Source organism: Neltuma alba, unplaced genomic scaffold (assembly GCF_004799145.2).
Source record: "Neltuma alba isolate B1F8T4 unplaced genomic scaffold, ASM479914v2 tig00012505_pilon, whole genome shotgun sequence".
NCBI classification, from domain to species: domain Eukaryota; kingdom Viridiplantae; phylum Streptophyta; class Magnoliopsida; order Fabales; family Fabaceae; genus Neltuma; species Neltuma alba.
The window spans coordinates 1,213,640-1,228,476 of NW_021636973.1; the positions used below are offsets into that span (position 1 = coordinate 1,213,640).

The 14,837-nt window shown below is 36.9% G+C and overlaps 1 protein-coding gene across 1 annotated transcript; it reads right to left on the bottom strand.

The window, feature by feature from the left end:
* On the bottom strand, positions 1–8,488 carry LOC114727691 (uncharacterized protein HI_0077). Its single transcript, XM_028914392.1, has 4 exons — positions 8,199–8,488; positions 7,993–8,112; positions 6,362–6,592; positions 1–448 (listed from the first exon to the last, which is right to left on the bottom strand). Exons 1-4 carry the CDS (start codon positions 8,427–8,429, stop codon positions 77–79), a joined length of 954 nt encoding a protein of 317 aa, XP_028770225.1. The 5' UTR covers positions 8,430–8,488; the 3' UTR covers positions 1–76.
* Positions 8,489–14,837: the final 6,349 nt, after the last annotated feature.

Sequence of the window (14,837 nt, forward strand, 5' to 3'; positions counted from 1 at the left end):
TTAAGATCTTCCAACGAAGGAACTAACATTTCTTTTACAGCGATGACGTTTGTAACAAATAACAGAACTATCCTTGTCATGAATTTGCTTCTTTTGAAGCAAGAGGTTCATACCAATCTGGACCAAATCCAGCAGCTTTTCTTGCCTCCTCATTGAAAGGTGGTTTTAAAGGTCCTCTGAAATACTTTCTCACTATGTCATGAAACTCTTGAATCACTTGCCTCTCATCTGCTGTGGTATCACTTTCTTCTGCATCGATTATTTCTCGACCTTCTTCAGTGGCCGGATTCCTATATCTGCTGCAGAGATACTTGAACCATTTCACTCCAGCAGCGCAATGGTTAATCTCTTCTGGGTAAATCACAGTTTCCAGTAAATCGGCTGTAATGTCATCACCACCATTGCGGAATCGCAAGATCGTTGTAGGCAGTACATCAAGTCCTCTAGCCTGCGTCAATAATACAAGTCAGATTATAGCTACAGCAGTGTCACCAAGCTTCTATTTTCCTTCAATCCTGAGGAACTAAAAACACAATCTGAGAACATTCACTCCTGAGGAACTAAAAAAGCTGTAATTTCTGTACCAAAACAAGAGAAGGGAGGGGGGGGGGGAGCTGTAATTCCAATGCCCCTGTAGCCGAAAACCTTCTACAACCAAACATCATTTAAGGATGCAAACACGGAAAGTTTGACATTCACGTCAAGTTCATCAACTTTAACATGTTTATTACATTCAGTTCATCACAAATGCCTTATGAGATATTAAAATCTTCCCCCCCCCCCCCACTATTCACATACTCAAAACGAGCAGAATTATATGTGTGGCAGGAATAACTGTGATTGGAGAATATGCTCTATATACAAGCCTAATAGGTCTTTTAGAGAGGTCTTAAATTAATGGCAGACAGGACCAAGGTTGTCAAGGGCGAAAGGGGCACTCACGGCACAAGAACTCAAACATGCCCAACGGCGCAGAAAAGGTGCTCGCCCAAATGAAGCTAGGCACAACAATTAAAAAATATTATTTATAGAGCATAGACAATAAAAAATAGATAAATATAAATTGAGAAACCTTTATACATAAAAAGTCAATCATAAGCTATCGATAAATGATAAAATGCATAACTGTAGACTTTTAGGGAGAAATACTTCGTCTTATTCCATTCACATGTACGGTGGTACAATATATATACAGCAGAAGGGGATATCTGGAGATATGGAAAGAATATACATGGAGAGATATTCGGGATAAGGAGAGATACACGAGAGATATAAAGAAATATTTAAATCTATCCTAATCCCTTGAGATCTGACTATTTAATAATTATTTCTATATTATCTACACTCCCCCTCAAGTTGGATCATAGATGCTAAACATGTCCAACTTGCTGATGAAGTTTTCAAATATGTCTTCTGATAGTCCTTTGGTGAGGATATCTGCTAGTTGCTGTTTTGAAGTTACATAGGAGAGGCATATAAGTCCTTCCTCCACTTTCTCACGAATGAAGTGCCGATCAACATCAACATGTTTGGTTCTGCTGTGCTGTACTGGGTTTAACGCCATGTTTAGAGCAGCTTTGTTGTCACAGAATAGTTTTAGTGGTCCATTGATATGCAAATGAGCTTCTGCAACTACTCTCTCCAGCCACAAACCCTCCATGATACCTTGTGCTAAGGCTCTCAGCTCGGATTCTGCACTGCTTTTTGAGACCACCTTCTGTTTTTGACTTTGCCATGTTACAAGATTGCCCCACACGAACGTACAGTAGCCAGATGTTGACCTACTGTCTTCTCGAGCTCCTGCCCAATCAGCATCAGTGTAAATTTCCACGGCTCTAGAGTCACATTTCTTGAAGAATAGTCCTCTTCCAGGTGTCCCTTTTAAGTACCTTAATATCCTGTAGGCAGCATCCATATGCCTTTTTTTTGGTGAATGCATGTGTTGGCTAGCCACACTTACTGCAAAAGCAATATCTGGCCTTGTGTGGGATAAGTAAATCAACTTTCCAACCAGTCTTTGGTATCTTCCGATATCTACTGGTTCCTCATCTTTCCTTTGCTTCCTTTTTTCTTCTTCTGTCATGACTTTCTTCTTGTTATTGCTCTTCTTGGTACTTATAGGGGTTTTGCTCGGTCTGCACCCAAGCATGCCAGTTTCGTTAAGTAGGTCCAGAATGTATTTCCTCTGAGAAACATAAATTCCCTTCTGTGACCTTGCAACTTCCATTCCAAGGAAGTACTTTAAGATGCCTAAATCCTTGACCTCAAATTCCTGGTTTAGAGCAGCCTTGATTCTGTTAATTTCTTTCTCATCATCTCCAGTGAGAACGATGTCATCCACATAGACAATGAGGATTGTTGTTAACCTCCCATTCTTTTTGACAAACATTGTATGATCAGATAGCCTTTGCTTGTAGCCTTCAGCTCTTAGGACCTTGGAGAATCTATCGAACCATGCTCTTGGTGACTGTTTCAGACCGTACAGAGACCTTCTAAGTTTACACACTTGGTTTCTTCTTCCCTTGTCGAAGCCTGGAGGTAAAGTCATGTACACTTCTTCTTTTAATTCCCCATTTAGGAAGGCATTTTTGATGTCTAGCTGTTGTAGTGACCAATCCAAATTAGCTGCAATAGATAGTAAAACTCTTATGGTGTTGAGTTTTGCTACGGGGGCAAATGTTTCATTGTAGTCTATTCCATGGGTTTGAGTGAAACCCTTCGCTACTAGACGTGCCTTGAACTTGTTTAGTGAGCCATCTGCATTGTACTTAGGAGTAAATACCCATTTGCATCCCACAACTTTCTTACCCTTTGGTAAGTCAACTATTTCCCATGTTCTGTTTTTTTTTAATGCCATCATTTCTTCAATTACTGCTTTCCTCCATTCCGGATGTTTAAGTGCTTCATAAACATTGTTAGGTATATTGATCTTGTCAAGTTTAGTCACAAAGGCATGATAATGTTTTGAAAGTGTGGCATAAGATACATACTTTTGAATAGGATGTGAGGTGCAAGAGCGTGCCTTCTTTCTCAAGGCAATGGGCAGATCATCTTCAGTTATCAATTCAGTCTCCCTAGAATCTTTCCCTGGTTCTGAATCTGGCACTACTATGGGCATGACAGTCTCTATTGTCTCTGTATTTCGTCGAGAATAGACCTTGTTGTACTTGTTTTTGTTTGTGTCTCCCCCTGTCTGAGGTATTTGGTCCGGGTTTGGTGAAGGGTTAACTTTAGGTGATGTTATAGACTCATCAAGGGAGAGGGGAGGTATTGGCTCGGGCACATTTTCCTTAGATTGAAATTCACACCAACTCTCCCCCTGAATGGAAGGCTTAGGAAAGTAAGGTTCATGCTCAGAGAAGGTGACATCATGGCTGACAAAGATACGCTTGGAAACAGGATCAAAGCATTTGTACCCTTTCTGAGTTGAAGAATACCCCAGAAAAATACATTTAACAGCACGAGAATCAAATTTGGATTGAGTGTGATGGAGATGAACAAAGGCTGAGCAACCAAAGACACGCAGCGGAAGGGAATGATTAAGATGGGTGAGTGGAATAGTTTCACGGAGTTTGTCTAACGGAGAGATATAGGAAAGGACTCGGCAAGGCATACGATTGATGAGATGTGTGGCAGTGAGAATAGCATCACCCCAAAAAAATTTGGGCACATTACATGTGAAGAGAAGAGCCCGGGCAACCTCAAGTAGGTGGCGATTTTTGCGTTCAGCGATACCATTTTGTTGGGGTGTGTTGGGGCAAGAGCTATGGTGAACAATGCCATTGGTTTTCAAAAAATGATGTAGGGAATGGTTAAAGTATTCGGTGCCATTGTCGGAGTACAAGATTTGGATGGAGGAATTAAACTGAGTTTGGACGAGTTTGTGAAATTCCATGAAGACAGATGAAACATCAGATTTGTCTTTAAGCAAATAGACCCAGGACATACGAGTATGGTCATCAATGAAAGTAACGAACCACTTTGCATTGGAACGATTTGGAACACGTGAGGGACCCCATACATCACTATGAATAATAGAAAACGGACGAGTTGGTTTGTATTGGGAAGCGGGGAAAGAGGAACGATGATGCTTAGCAAATTCACAAGAGTCACAGTGAGGAAAAGAATTTTTATTAATGTTTAAATGAGGAAACAATCGTTGCAAATAGGAAAAACTAGGATGACCCATCCTTTTATGCCATAAGAAAACATCATTCGAAGAGGCAAGACCATGCATCTGGGAACATAAAGCACGTACGGTAGAAATATCGAGATAATAGAGACCTTCATGCTCCTTAGCTGTGCCAATCATCTTCCCCGAGGAGAGATCCTGAAATAAACAATACGTAGGAAAGAAATAAGCACCACAATTTGCATGTTTGGTTAATTTGCTAATAGATAAAAGGTTACAAGCTAAATGAGGAACATGCAAGACAGATTCAAGGTGTAGAGAATCAGAAATATGCACTGTGCCCTTCCCGGCAATAGTAGAACCAGTGCCATTAGCCGTTGTGATCGTCTTATGGCCAGCACAAGGGAAATAAGTGACAAACATTCGAGCATTTGAAGTCATATGATCAGTAGCACCCGTGTCAACGATCCACTTGTCAGAAGGGAGAGCAGGGGACGTACCATTACCTTTACTGGCAACGGAAGCAGAGGCAACAGGGTCCTGTGGTTGGGGTTGAAGACCTTTCAATAAATCAAGTAATTGGGTGAATTGTGCGTTGAGAGCAGCCGGAGAAGAATCAGTGGAAGTCAGAGAAGATTCATGGGAGACATGGTAACCGCGGGATTTGCCCTTGCGAGACTTCCAATCATTGGGTTTTCCGTGAAGATCCCAGCAACGATCCCGAGTATGACCCGGTTTCTTACAATGATCACACACAACCTTAGACTTAGTGGCGGGAGGTCCGGAACTAGTTGCCTTACTAACCAAGGCAGAGGAGTCAGAGTGAGAAGGTGTAGGTTCAGGTAACATGACTTGGCGTCGGGAGGCTTCCCTGCGAACTTCGGAGAAAGCTTCACGAGTAGACGGCAGGGATTGACGACTCAAGATACGACTACGAACACCATCAAATTCTAGGTTGAGCCTGCGAGGAACTGAAACACCCGCTCCTTCTCTACACTCTGATGGTAACGTGCTGCATCAGCGGAGGAAGACCATTCTTCAATAGCAAGCAAATCTAATTCTTGCCACAGACCCACAAGTTCCAGCCAATATTCGGTAACATTCTGAGTACCTTGTTTAAGGCTCCAAATGCTGGTTTTGAGGGCATACAAACGAGAGAGATCATCACCATCAGAGTATGAATCTCGTACGGCGTCCCAAATATCCTTCGCTGTTGGCAGGTACATGAAGCTTCGTTTGAGATGGGAAGACATGGCATTTACCAACCATGAGGATACCATAGAATTTTCGGTCACCCACTTGGTCATAGCAGGAGACGCAGAATCAGACGGAGGTCTCGACTCACCAGTAATGTAACCGAGCTTCCCTCGACCGCCGATGGCCAGACGGACCGCCTGCGCCCATTCCCTATAATTGCTATCCGTGAGTTTTTCGGAGACGATCACAACGGGCGATGGGTCGACATTAGAGGTTGAGACAGAATGCTGGTCGACACGGGTCGGGTCGGACGTGGAGGAGGAATCGGGTGAATCCATCGACCTGGACTTGGCCGATTACAGGGAAGGACCGGACGGTGAAGGAGAGTGCGAATGCTGTGAACAGAACCAGTGGGGCTCTGATACCATGTAGACTTTTAGGAAGAAATACTTCGTCTTATTCCATTCACATGTACGGCGGTACAATATATATACAGCAGAAGGGGATATCTGGAGATATGGAAAGAATATACATGGAGAGATATTCAGGATAAGGAGAGATACACGAGAGATATAAAGAAATATTTAAATCTATCCTAATCCCTTGAGATCTGACTATTTAATAATTATTTCTATATTATCTACAATAACTCAAGTTTAAAAAATTATCTGAAGACACATAGAAGAACAATCTAAAAGCCTATCAATATTAAGTTAGTTATCTGAATCAAAACTATTAGGTTCAGATTGATTTATTTCATCACTTCCCTCTCCTATTTTTTGCTAGATTTATATCCTCCAATATCTTCAACTATCCCGTTGGACTTAGTCTCAACTTTCTCAATGTGGGCAACTGATGTTAAACTCAAACTTTTTACTATCTCTCTTCCTTTTGACTTAAATGTTCTAACTCCTCTAATTTAACTTCTAGTTTGTTTGCTAGCTTCTCCTGCAGACCCTAGTTACAACCCCTAAGTTAATCCGCCACCATTGCACCTCTCACCTCACACACTTGGAGGTCCTGCAGACATACCTCATGAACACAATGTTCAACAGCTAAGCGTGCCAATAAATGCTTGGAAGTTGCCATGGCTGAGTCCCAAAGGCCATCATGGGCCGGTAATGATCCATAATAAGAACCTAGCTCCTCAAGACGAGCAGCAAGAAGAGTGAAGTGTCGCCCTTCATCTTGTGCCACCTTCACAAAATCTGTAAAGAAGTCTTTAGGCATTGCCTCTTGCTTACCAAATCGAGCAATAATATCCTACATAAATGTATTATATAATTAAAATTAAACGCTTGTAGCACAATATGAACTCTAAAGTAAAGTCATCCTAACAACAGCCAAGATAATTCCAAAAAAAAAAAAAAATCAAAACAAGGCTGGACAAGTAAATATATTTCACTAATCTCATAGTGCTTAGCTTCAACATAAACACAAGATCTCAATGCGGCTAACAAAAATTTTTGAGATGACTATGTTCAACTGCAATTGCAAAGTCGATTTAGACTTGCACATTAGTAGCCAAAAAGCCTTATCAATATACATAATACAAGATTGCACATATCAATATAGTTATCCATGAACTTGATCCTAGCCTTATTTGACTTTCTAAAGCAATGTTCTCCTCCAACATTTTTAAAACTATCTCCTCCTATACAAGACAATTACCCTGTTTCTAAACATAATTAATATATAAAAGGAAATGCAGCACCCTATTAGAATTGACACTGAGAGGACTAGATTAATATCAAAGGGATGAATGCTCCCGATTCATACACTAAATTTCCACAAACTTGTTCTTTTGTTTTATTTGCCTGATCCTGTATCTCGAAATTGCACACACTATAAAAATGCTTTCAAGGAACCGCTTTAAAGGAGTAAAACTAAAGCACAACGAATTCTTACCAGCAGAAAAAATTATCAATTTTTAGGTATACAGGGTAAATGGAAAACTCTAGTTTTTATCATCATATTTGGAAACATAATTACACTGGTATAAAATAAAAAGTAATTAACTGAACACTACAATGCTTTAGTTTAATTTGCTTAGAAACCTGCCACAATTTTGGAATTCAGAAAGAGATGGGACCCACTTTGCCCTTGTAGGTCTAAAGTAAGTATCTCGTTTGTGAGAATCAATTATTCATATCTAGCACATCCTCCTAAAACAACCAAATATTATTTTTATTATCCATAGTCTCCAACTCCTGACAAAGATTTCTATAGAAATGTGAAGTCTGGGTTTCGCAATGCCAAAAATGACTGCTCCATCCAGTATATCTTACTCTTTAAAAGAGATTCTATTCGCCTCACTGTGCAAAAGCAACATAGCCCAATACAAAGAAAAACGATGATAAACTTAATGTTAAAGCAACATATTCACCAAAGTCCATACCTAAGGCAAGTTGAAGGACATATATAGATTGTTTAATAACTTAAGACAATAGTACAATAGTTTCTTCTTTCTATATCTCTTTCTCTTTGACTTGTATTATTGAAGAACGTGATGATTTCTTAATTACATTAACCCAAGAAAACACACACACAAACACACTTCTTCCCACCGAAGCATGTGCAAAGGGGCCAGTATTATATTACAAATGATTCCGTATTCTATTTAATTTATTAAAATTCTTGGATGAGCTAGCTAAAAGACATACCCAAGATAAATCGATGGCCCAGCTTTCAGTGTGAGCAAGGCTATGCACAATGGCTAGCCTACTCTGCAAGCTGCCCGCTTTACCCAGCTTCGGCATGTGGCCTGGTGCCACCAACTTGACCTGCAAATGATTACCGTCGTCGTCGTCGTCAAAGAGACATTTCAAAAATACAATTTTTGTTTGAAAATAGGTTTTGGCAAACAAACGTTAGAGAGCCTGGCGGGGCGGTCAGGAACGGCGAAGTGCACCGAAGGATCATAGGGGTGAACGATGGCGGCGGAGCCTTGGAGCCACTGAGAAGCAAAGAGGTCACCGAGACGAGCCTTCTCGAATGGGTCGGCGGTGTTCAGCACACGAAGCGCCGCCTCCACCAATGTTTGGGTTTCACCTTCACGTTTGTCAGACATCACTGCTTTGGTAATTGGCATGCTATGCATCACCCTCGCGACGTTACATCCATTACCAATTTAAGTTCTGGAATCTATTTGACGACCGAACAGAGATAAGAGATAAGAAGTTTCTGTTTTAGAATTTTAAAATTATAAATTGAAACTTTGTTTTGTTTTGTTTTGTTTTGTTTTTTTGGAAAAGTAATGACAGGACATTTGGATTTTGGAGCACATCCCATGCCCTTTTTGAGGATTTGCCTACGCACAATCTTTTGGATAGAATCCCATTAGGCTGAGTAATTCACTGATTAGATTTTTATATTGCTAAATCTATTTTAAAATTTCATTATTCTATTAAAGCGGTTTAAGGCAACTTTATTCACACAACAAAGATATTTTTGAACTCAATACTGTGAGGATTCTAATGTCTTTGGTAGCAAATTTAGAATCACCAATCTACTAACTGGACGAAAAGAATGTATTTTAGTAGGGGTGTTCATGGGCAGGGCTGGGCAGGGCATGCCCCCTGCCCGATGCCCAGCCCGAAAAATGAGTGGGCTGCATTTTGCGGCCCGCTGCCCTGCCCTGCCCATAGAAGCCCTAACCATTTTCGGGCTGGGCAATAACGGGCTGGGCAGGGCGGGCTTCCAAACACAAATAGTGATACCTTGGTGAAAATTTTTTTAGTTAAAGTAAAGGTATCTTATAACAATTATAAAGAAATAAATACTTGAATAAACAATAAATTCAACAAATCAATAACTTTGCTTTGTCTTAAATTGATATATCTTTTAATATAACACTAAAGTGAGCTTGCTTTTGCATCTTTGTAAGACAACCAACAATAAAAACAAACTAAAAGATACTAAACCAAATTAAAAAGATACTAAGAAGGAAGAATTACGCATACCACTAAATGTATTTATGGCAAATAAAAGAGGGGAGAATAATATATATTATTATATATTATATATTATTATAAGTATTTTTGGCAAAAAAAAAGAATTATAAATATATATATCACGGGCAGGGCCAAATGGCCAGGGCAGCATACCATGCCCGCAGCCCTGCCCTGCCCATAATATGCCCAGCCCAAAAATGCCCATTTTTCTTTGGGCTATTTTTTTTCAGGGCTGGGCAGGGCCATTTTCTTGCGGGCTCGGGCGGGCATACCGGGCTAGCGGGCTTGATGAACACCCCTATTAAATAGTGACATGGGAGAAGTATATATGATGCCACCTCTTGAATTCCCACTAGAAAACCAAACATGGTATGTAAATTGAAAAATCTTTTTATGAGCTAATGCAGTCACCCTGTGTATTGTTGGTGAAATATTCTTCCATTTACCTCTTTTAGTATATATTCGGAGGCGTTACGGTTCAAATAGATCATAAAATAAGTCTGTAAATTGTAAATTTGAAATTTGATTATCGGATTATTATTCACTAGTAAATTCTATATTTTTTTGTTTAATTTTGAAAATTCATAACTCATTATAAAAAAAATTGTATTGAGGTGATTTAAGTTTTTATTTAAAACTATTTCCATTCTCTATTAGAAAAAAATATAAATCTGAACTTAAACCTTCTCAATTCGCACAGTTAATTTGCTAAAATTTACTATTCATTTAGTTAAATAGTACATTTTTATATTCTCTATCCTAACTTTAAGCAATCATACCTCTTAGTACACTCATTTATTTATAGTGATTTATCACTTGTTTTAAAACTCAGGATGCATATGAACTGGTCACCAAATTTCATGAGCAAATTTATTCGTTTATCATACTTTTGCTTTATCTCAAATTTATTGCTTATTATTGGTAAGTTTATCCCCTTATTGCAATTAGCATGCTACACTTAAACTTAATTATGCATGCAACCATTCCCATATTTCATAGGGAAAATGGCAATTAGGTCCCACTCAAGGGAATTAAATACAAAAAGGTCCCTTGAAATCATGAAATTATTTTAAAGTCCCAAAAAATTTTTTGCATTAAATTTTATTTGTTTACTTACCAAATTACCCTTCTTTTTTTTTTTTCAAGTTTGCATTGACAACTGAAAGAGCAGTGGTTGACAACTCAGGGTGCAAGGATTGACAACTATCACGGCTGGTTTGACAACTTATGGTGTGATATGCTGAGAAAATGTGTTGTCAAACTAGCCGCGATAGTTGTCAATCCTTGCACCCTGAGTTGTCAACCACTGCTCTTTCAGTTGTCAATGCAAATTTTTTTTTTAAAAAAAAGAAGGGTAATTTGGTAATTAAACAAATAAAATTTATTGTAAAAAGGTCCCTTGGGACTTCAGAATAATTTTATGATTTCAAGGGACTTTTTTGCATTTAATTCCCTTGAGTGGGACCTAATTGCAATTCTCCCTATTTCATATGTCATTCTCATACATCTCGTTCTCAATTTTATACGTCATTTTCTTCATTCATCATTACATAACTTTAATGGCAGTCTTCTTATCATATATCACATAAGGTAATGCATAACATAATATAATATTTTTCTCAAATTGTCTCTTCTTTCTTGATCTTCCTCATGCATTGATCTTCCCTTACACATCATACATGTTATGGTTAGTTAAAAGACAGTGAGATTCGAGAGAATTTTGGTAGCAAATAATAACCATCCAAACATATATCGCAAACTTCATATTTATAACATGCTCACAACTTAACATCTTTATAACATAATAATATGTTTGAAAATCATCATGCATTCATTATAAAACACATAAGCCTATAGTATACTTTAAACGTATTCATGTCCACAATACATGAGTTTATTAAATCATATAAGTATACAAACATGTCATATATGCAAGCAATAACAAGTACATAAGAGGTAAAGTTTGCTACTTTTAGCTTTTTATATTCAATCTTTCCTCTTGCTCCCTTTGCTTCCAACCATCAAGGTTGCTTGACCAACCTTTTTCCATTCATCTTTCTTGATATCATATGGCCCTAATCACATTAACACATTATTACCATTCATTTATTAGAACTATGAAATCAATAACATTCATAATTTGTTCTTTAACATACTTTAACCTCTAACTTTTGAGTTTTCATTCTAGTCTTTCTAAAATTAATTTCACACGCTATTCTCATATAGTTTTGCATGTAGAATCCATTTTCAAACTCAAATTTGACAGAATCCAGCTCCTTCTTCTTCATCTAGAGATGGCCGAATACATAGGGGTTTTAAAGCAAAATTTCATTTTCAATTCCAATGCTTCCAAGTTTGTTTTTTAAGTTGTACCCTACACAATTTTTTATTTTAAACACATTAGAAACATCAAAATCCTATCCTAAGATGAAACCTAGTCTTGACTAAAAATCATACAACATAAGGAGAAGTTGGATTCTCTCCAATTTCATCACAAAACCATTTAATTACTTCTCTTTTCTTCTTTTCAATCATTAATCTAACTTCAATTAATATTTTCCATGACTTTAATCACATTTGGACAGCATTTCATCTTAGGGTTTCATGTTTTCAAAATCCAACAAAGCCATAGCCAAGTTCAACAGGACAAAGAGCAACATAAGCTACATTAAAAATCATTATCTTACCTTGTCTTAAAGCTTGAATTTACCTAAGCGTTTAAGTTCTTCATCTTCTCCTTCTTGCTCCTTCTCAATTCGCTCTTCATCTTCCCCTTCATGCTTGGCCAAAAATTCTCTCTCAAATGGGAAAGGTAGGGGTATTTATAAAATGGTTATGAGAATTCACCTCATGGTAACTTCAAATTACCATTTACCATTGCCATAACACTTGACTTCTTATTAAGCTTAATCCCTTATCATTTTGCCTTGTAATTCCATGAAATTGCCAGGTGTCTTGATCATGTTTTCCTCTTTGACATTATGCCACATGCCATGCCACCTAATTACATGTGATCATAAAACCTTATTTTATCATAATTTAACCTCTTCCAATTATATCCTCAAATATATTGTATAATTCCTTCCATGTCCCCTCATTCGATTAACACTAAAATAGGGAGGAAAATAAGGCCAAAGTCATGCTTCCTCTCACCCTTAACTATTCCTCCACTTATTTTATAATTTTACTCCGTATCGGATACTTTTTTAGGTTCTAACTTGCCTGGTAATGCTGTGACATGTTCTAGCATACTTTTTTTAATCACAAATAATTTCAGATGATATTATATATGTATATACACAGAGAGCGAGATGCTTTTCTCCTTTTCTCTCTATTAAATATTTAATAATATTTATTTTACAGTAAACTTGACCAAATTCTCTCTCTATCAGTCCATCATTTTGAAAATCTATCTCTGGATACCAGCAACTCTTTTTTATCATGGGAAATTTCTCTTATTTTTCTCAAGTCAAACCTTGACCTACAAATCGTCCATTCTGACTTTCTTGGGATAGGGTATAAATAAGTTTTAAATTTTGTTAAAGTCAACTTCTACACATTATATTCCTCAACTATTTATTCCTTATTTTTCCCAATCCTCTAAGGCCTTGTGATGTTTTAAATAATTCAATTTTGGCTAATAAATCATAACTAGCCAAAACCTAAAAATTTCATAAATTTCTATAGGGGTATTTTTGTTATTTTTAACCATATATGGGCCTTAGAGTCTCATTTCCCATTTTCGAAAAATTTTCTAAAATTTTCGGTCATACTTTCTATTATTACCTTTTTAACCCGAAACTTTTTAAAATTACGATTTGGTCTCTGCTAGGATTTAGCCCTATAGACCATCTCATCGAGGTCTCTATCATAACCTCTGACCTATATTCATATTAATTTCTTATACTAGGTCCCTGAGATTTCATTGCAATCTTTATTTTTTTTGTTGTTTGGCCCTAGAAAACTTTTTCTTTATAATTTGGTCTATTAGAATCTTTCTTATCTTTTCAAGAAACTTCTGGGACTCCTATCAATTGGGGTCTAATAACCTACCCATTTTAGATTATTTCTTGTACCTTTGGACTCAAAATTTAGGATGTTACAATTGGGCTTTAAGTCTAGCTCCTCACCAATTGAAGTAACAACAAAATGAAAGAAGAATGGCAACAAAGACAAAGATGAAGAAGGAAGTGGAGAAAAAGAGGAAGAGGAACAGGAGAGTGAAGGCAATGATGTTAAAAAGGGTGAATATCAAAGACAGCTTGGGAAACTAATTCATCTTTCCCATACTAGACTAGATATTACATTTGCAGTAAATGTAGCTAGTTAACACTCCCAAGCTCCTAAAGAAAAACACCTCAAAGTTGTATATAAAAGCTTAAAATACCTAAAAGGTACTCTAGGAAAGGGCATCCTGTATTAAAAAAAAAAAATCCAAAAAGGCAATCGTAGAAATCTTTACTACTGCAAATTATGCTGATGCTCTACATCTAGCTACTGCACATATGTGTGGGGAAATCTAGTTATTTAGAGAAGCAAGAAGCAAAATGTGGCTTCAAAAAGTAGTGGAGAGTCAAAGTTTGGAGTTGTTGCTTACTGCACATGTAAACTAATTTGAGTTAAGAGAATTTTGGAGAAATTAAAAATTGAAATGAAACTGCCAATGAACCTATACACCAATAGTATGGCAGCCATCAACCTCTCTAATAATCTGTTCAACATGACACAACCAAAACCTCTCTAATAATCCTGTTCAACATGACACAACCAAACACGTTGAAATTAACAGAGAGAAGGTTGACGGGAAACTAGTAAAATTGATACACATGCCCATGTGGAACCAGAATGCAAACACCTTTACAAAAGACCTACACAATGAATTATTTGAAAATTTTGAGCTCAGATTGGATCTGATTGACATTTATGATCCAACTTGAGGAGAATATGAAAATTTCAAAAAGTTCAGGATTTAAAGAGATATTTTCTCTTCATTGCCAATTAATTTCTTTCCTAGGATAGAAGTTTCGCAGCCTATATGTCTCTGTACATTCTCTCGACATTTACAGTGAATACACTATATTTTTGCTCAGATTACTCACAAGTTTCAGTCTTATATTCGCTCAAATATTGTCGCATAAAAATACTATTGCTTTGACTAACTTTTTTTTTTTTGTTGTTGCTAGTTTTCATTTATGTTTTTCAAACAATATTTCTCCCTTTTTTTTTTCCCGAAATCTAACTCCCCCATTTTATAAAACAATGTTTATTATGTTAGACTCCTCCGGTCCTTAATGTAGGATCTAATTAAAGAGTTGATATTAATCCTTCATGTAAAACATATTTCATATATTTACTAATTTTTTTTAAAGTAACTCTATTAATATTCTTCCAAACAATAATTAAATAAGAGAAGAAGGGAAGAAATTAAGAAAGATGCATGAAATATTTTAAAAAGAACATATCTTATTAAATAATTTAATTAATATATTTAATCTACTAAAATTAGTTAATTAATTTTTATATTAAGTATCAAAAGAGTATATTTTATTATTTTA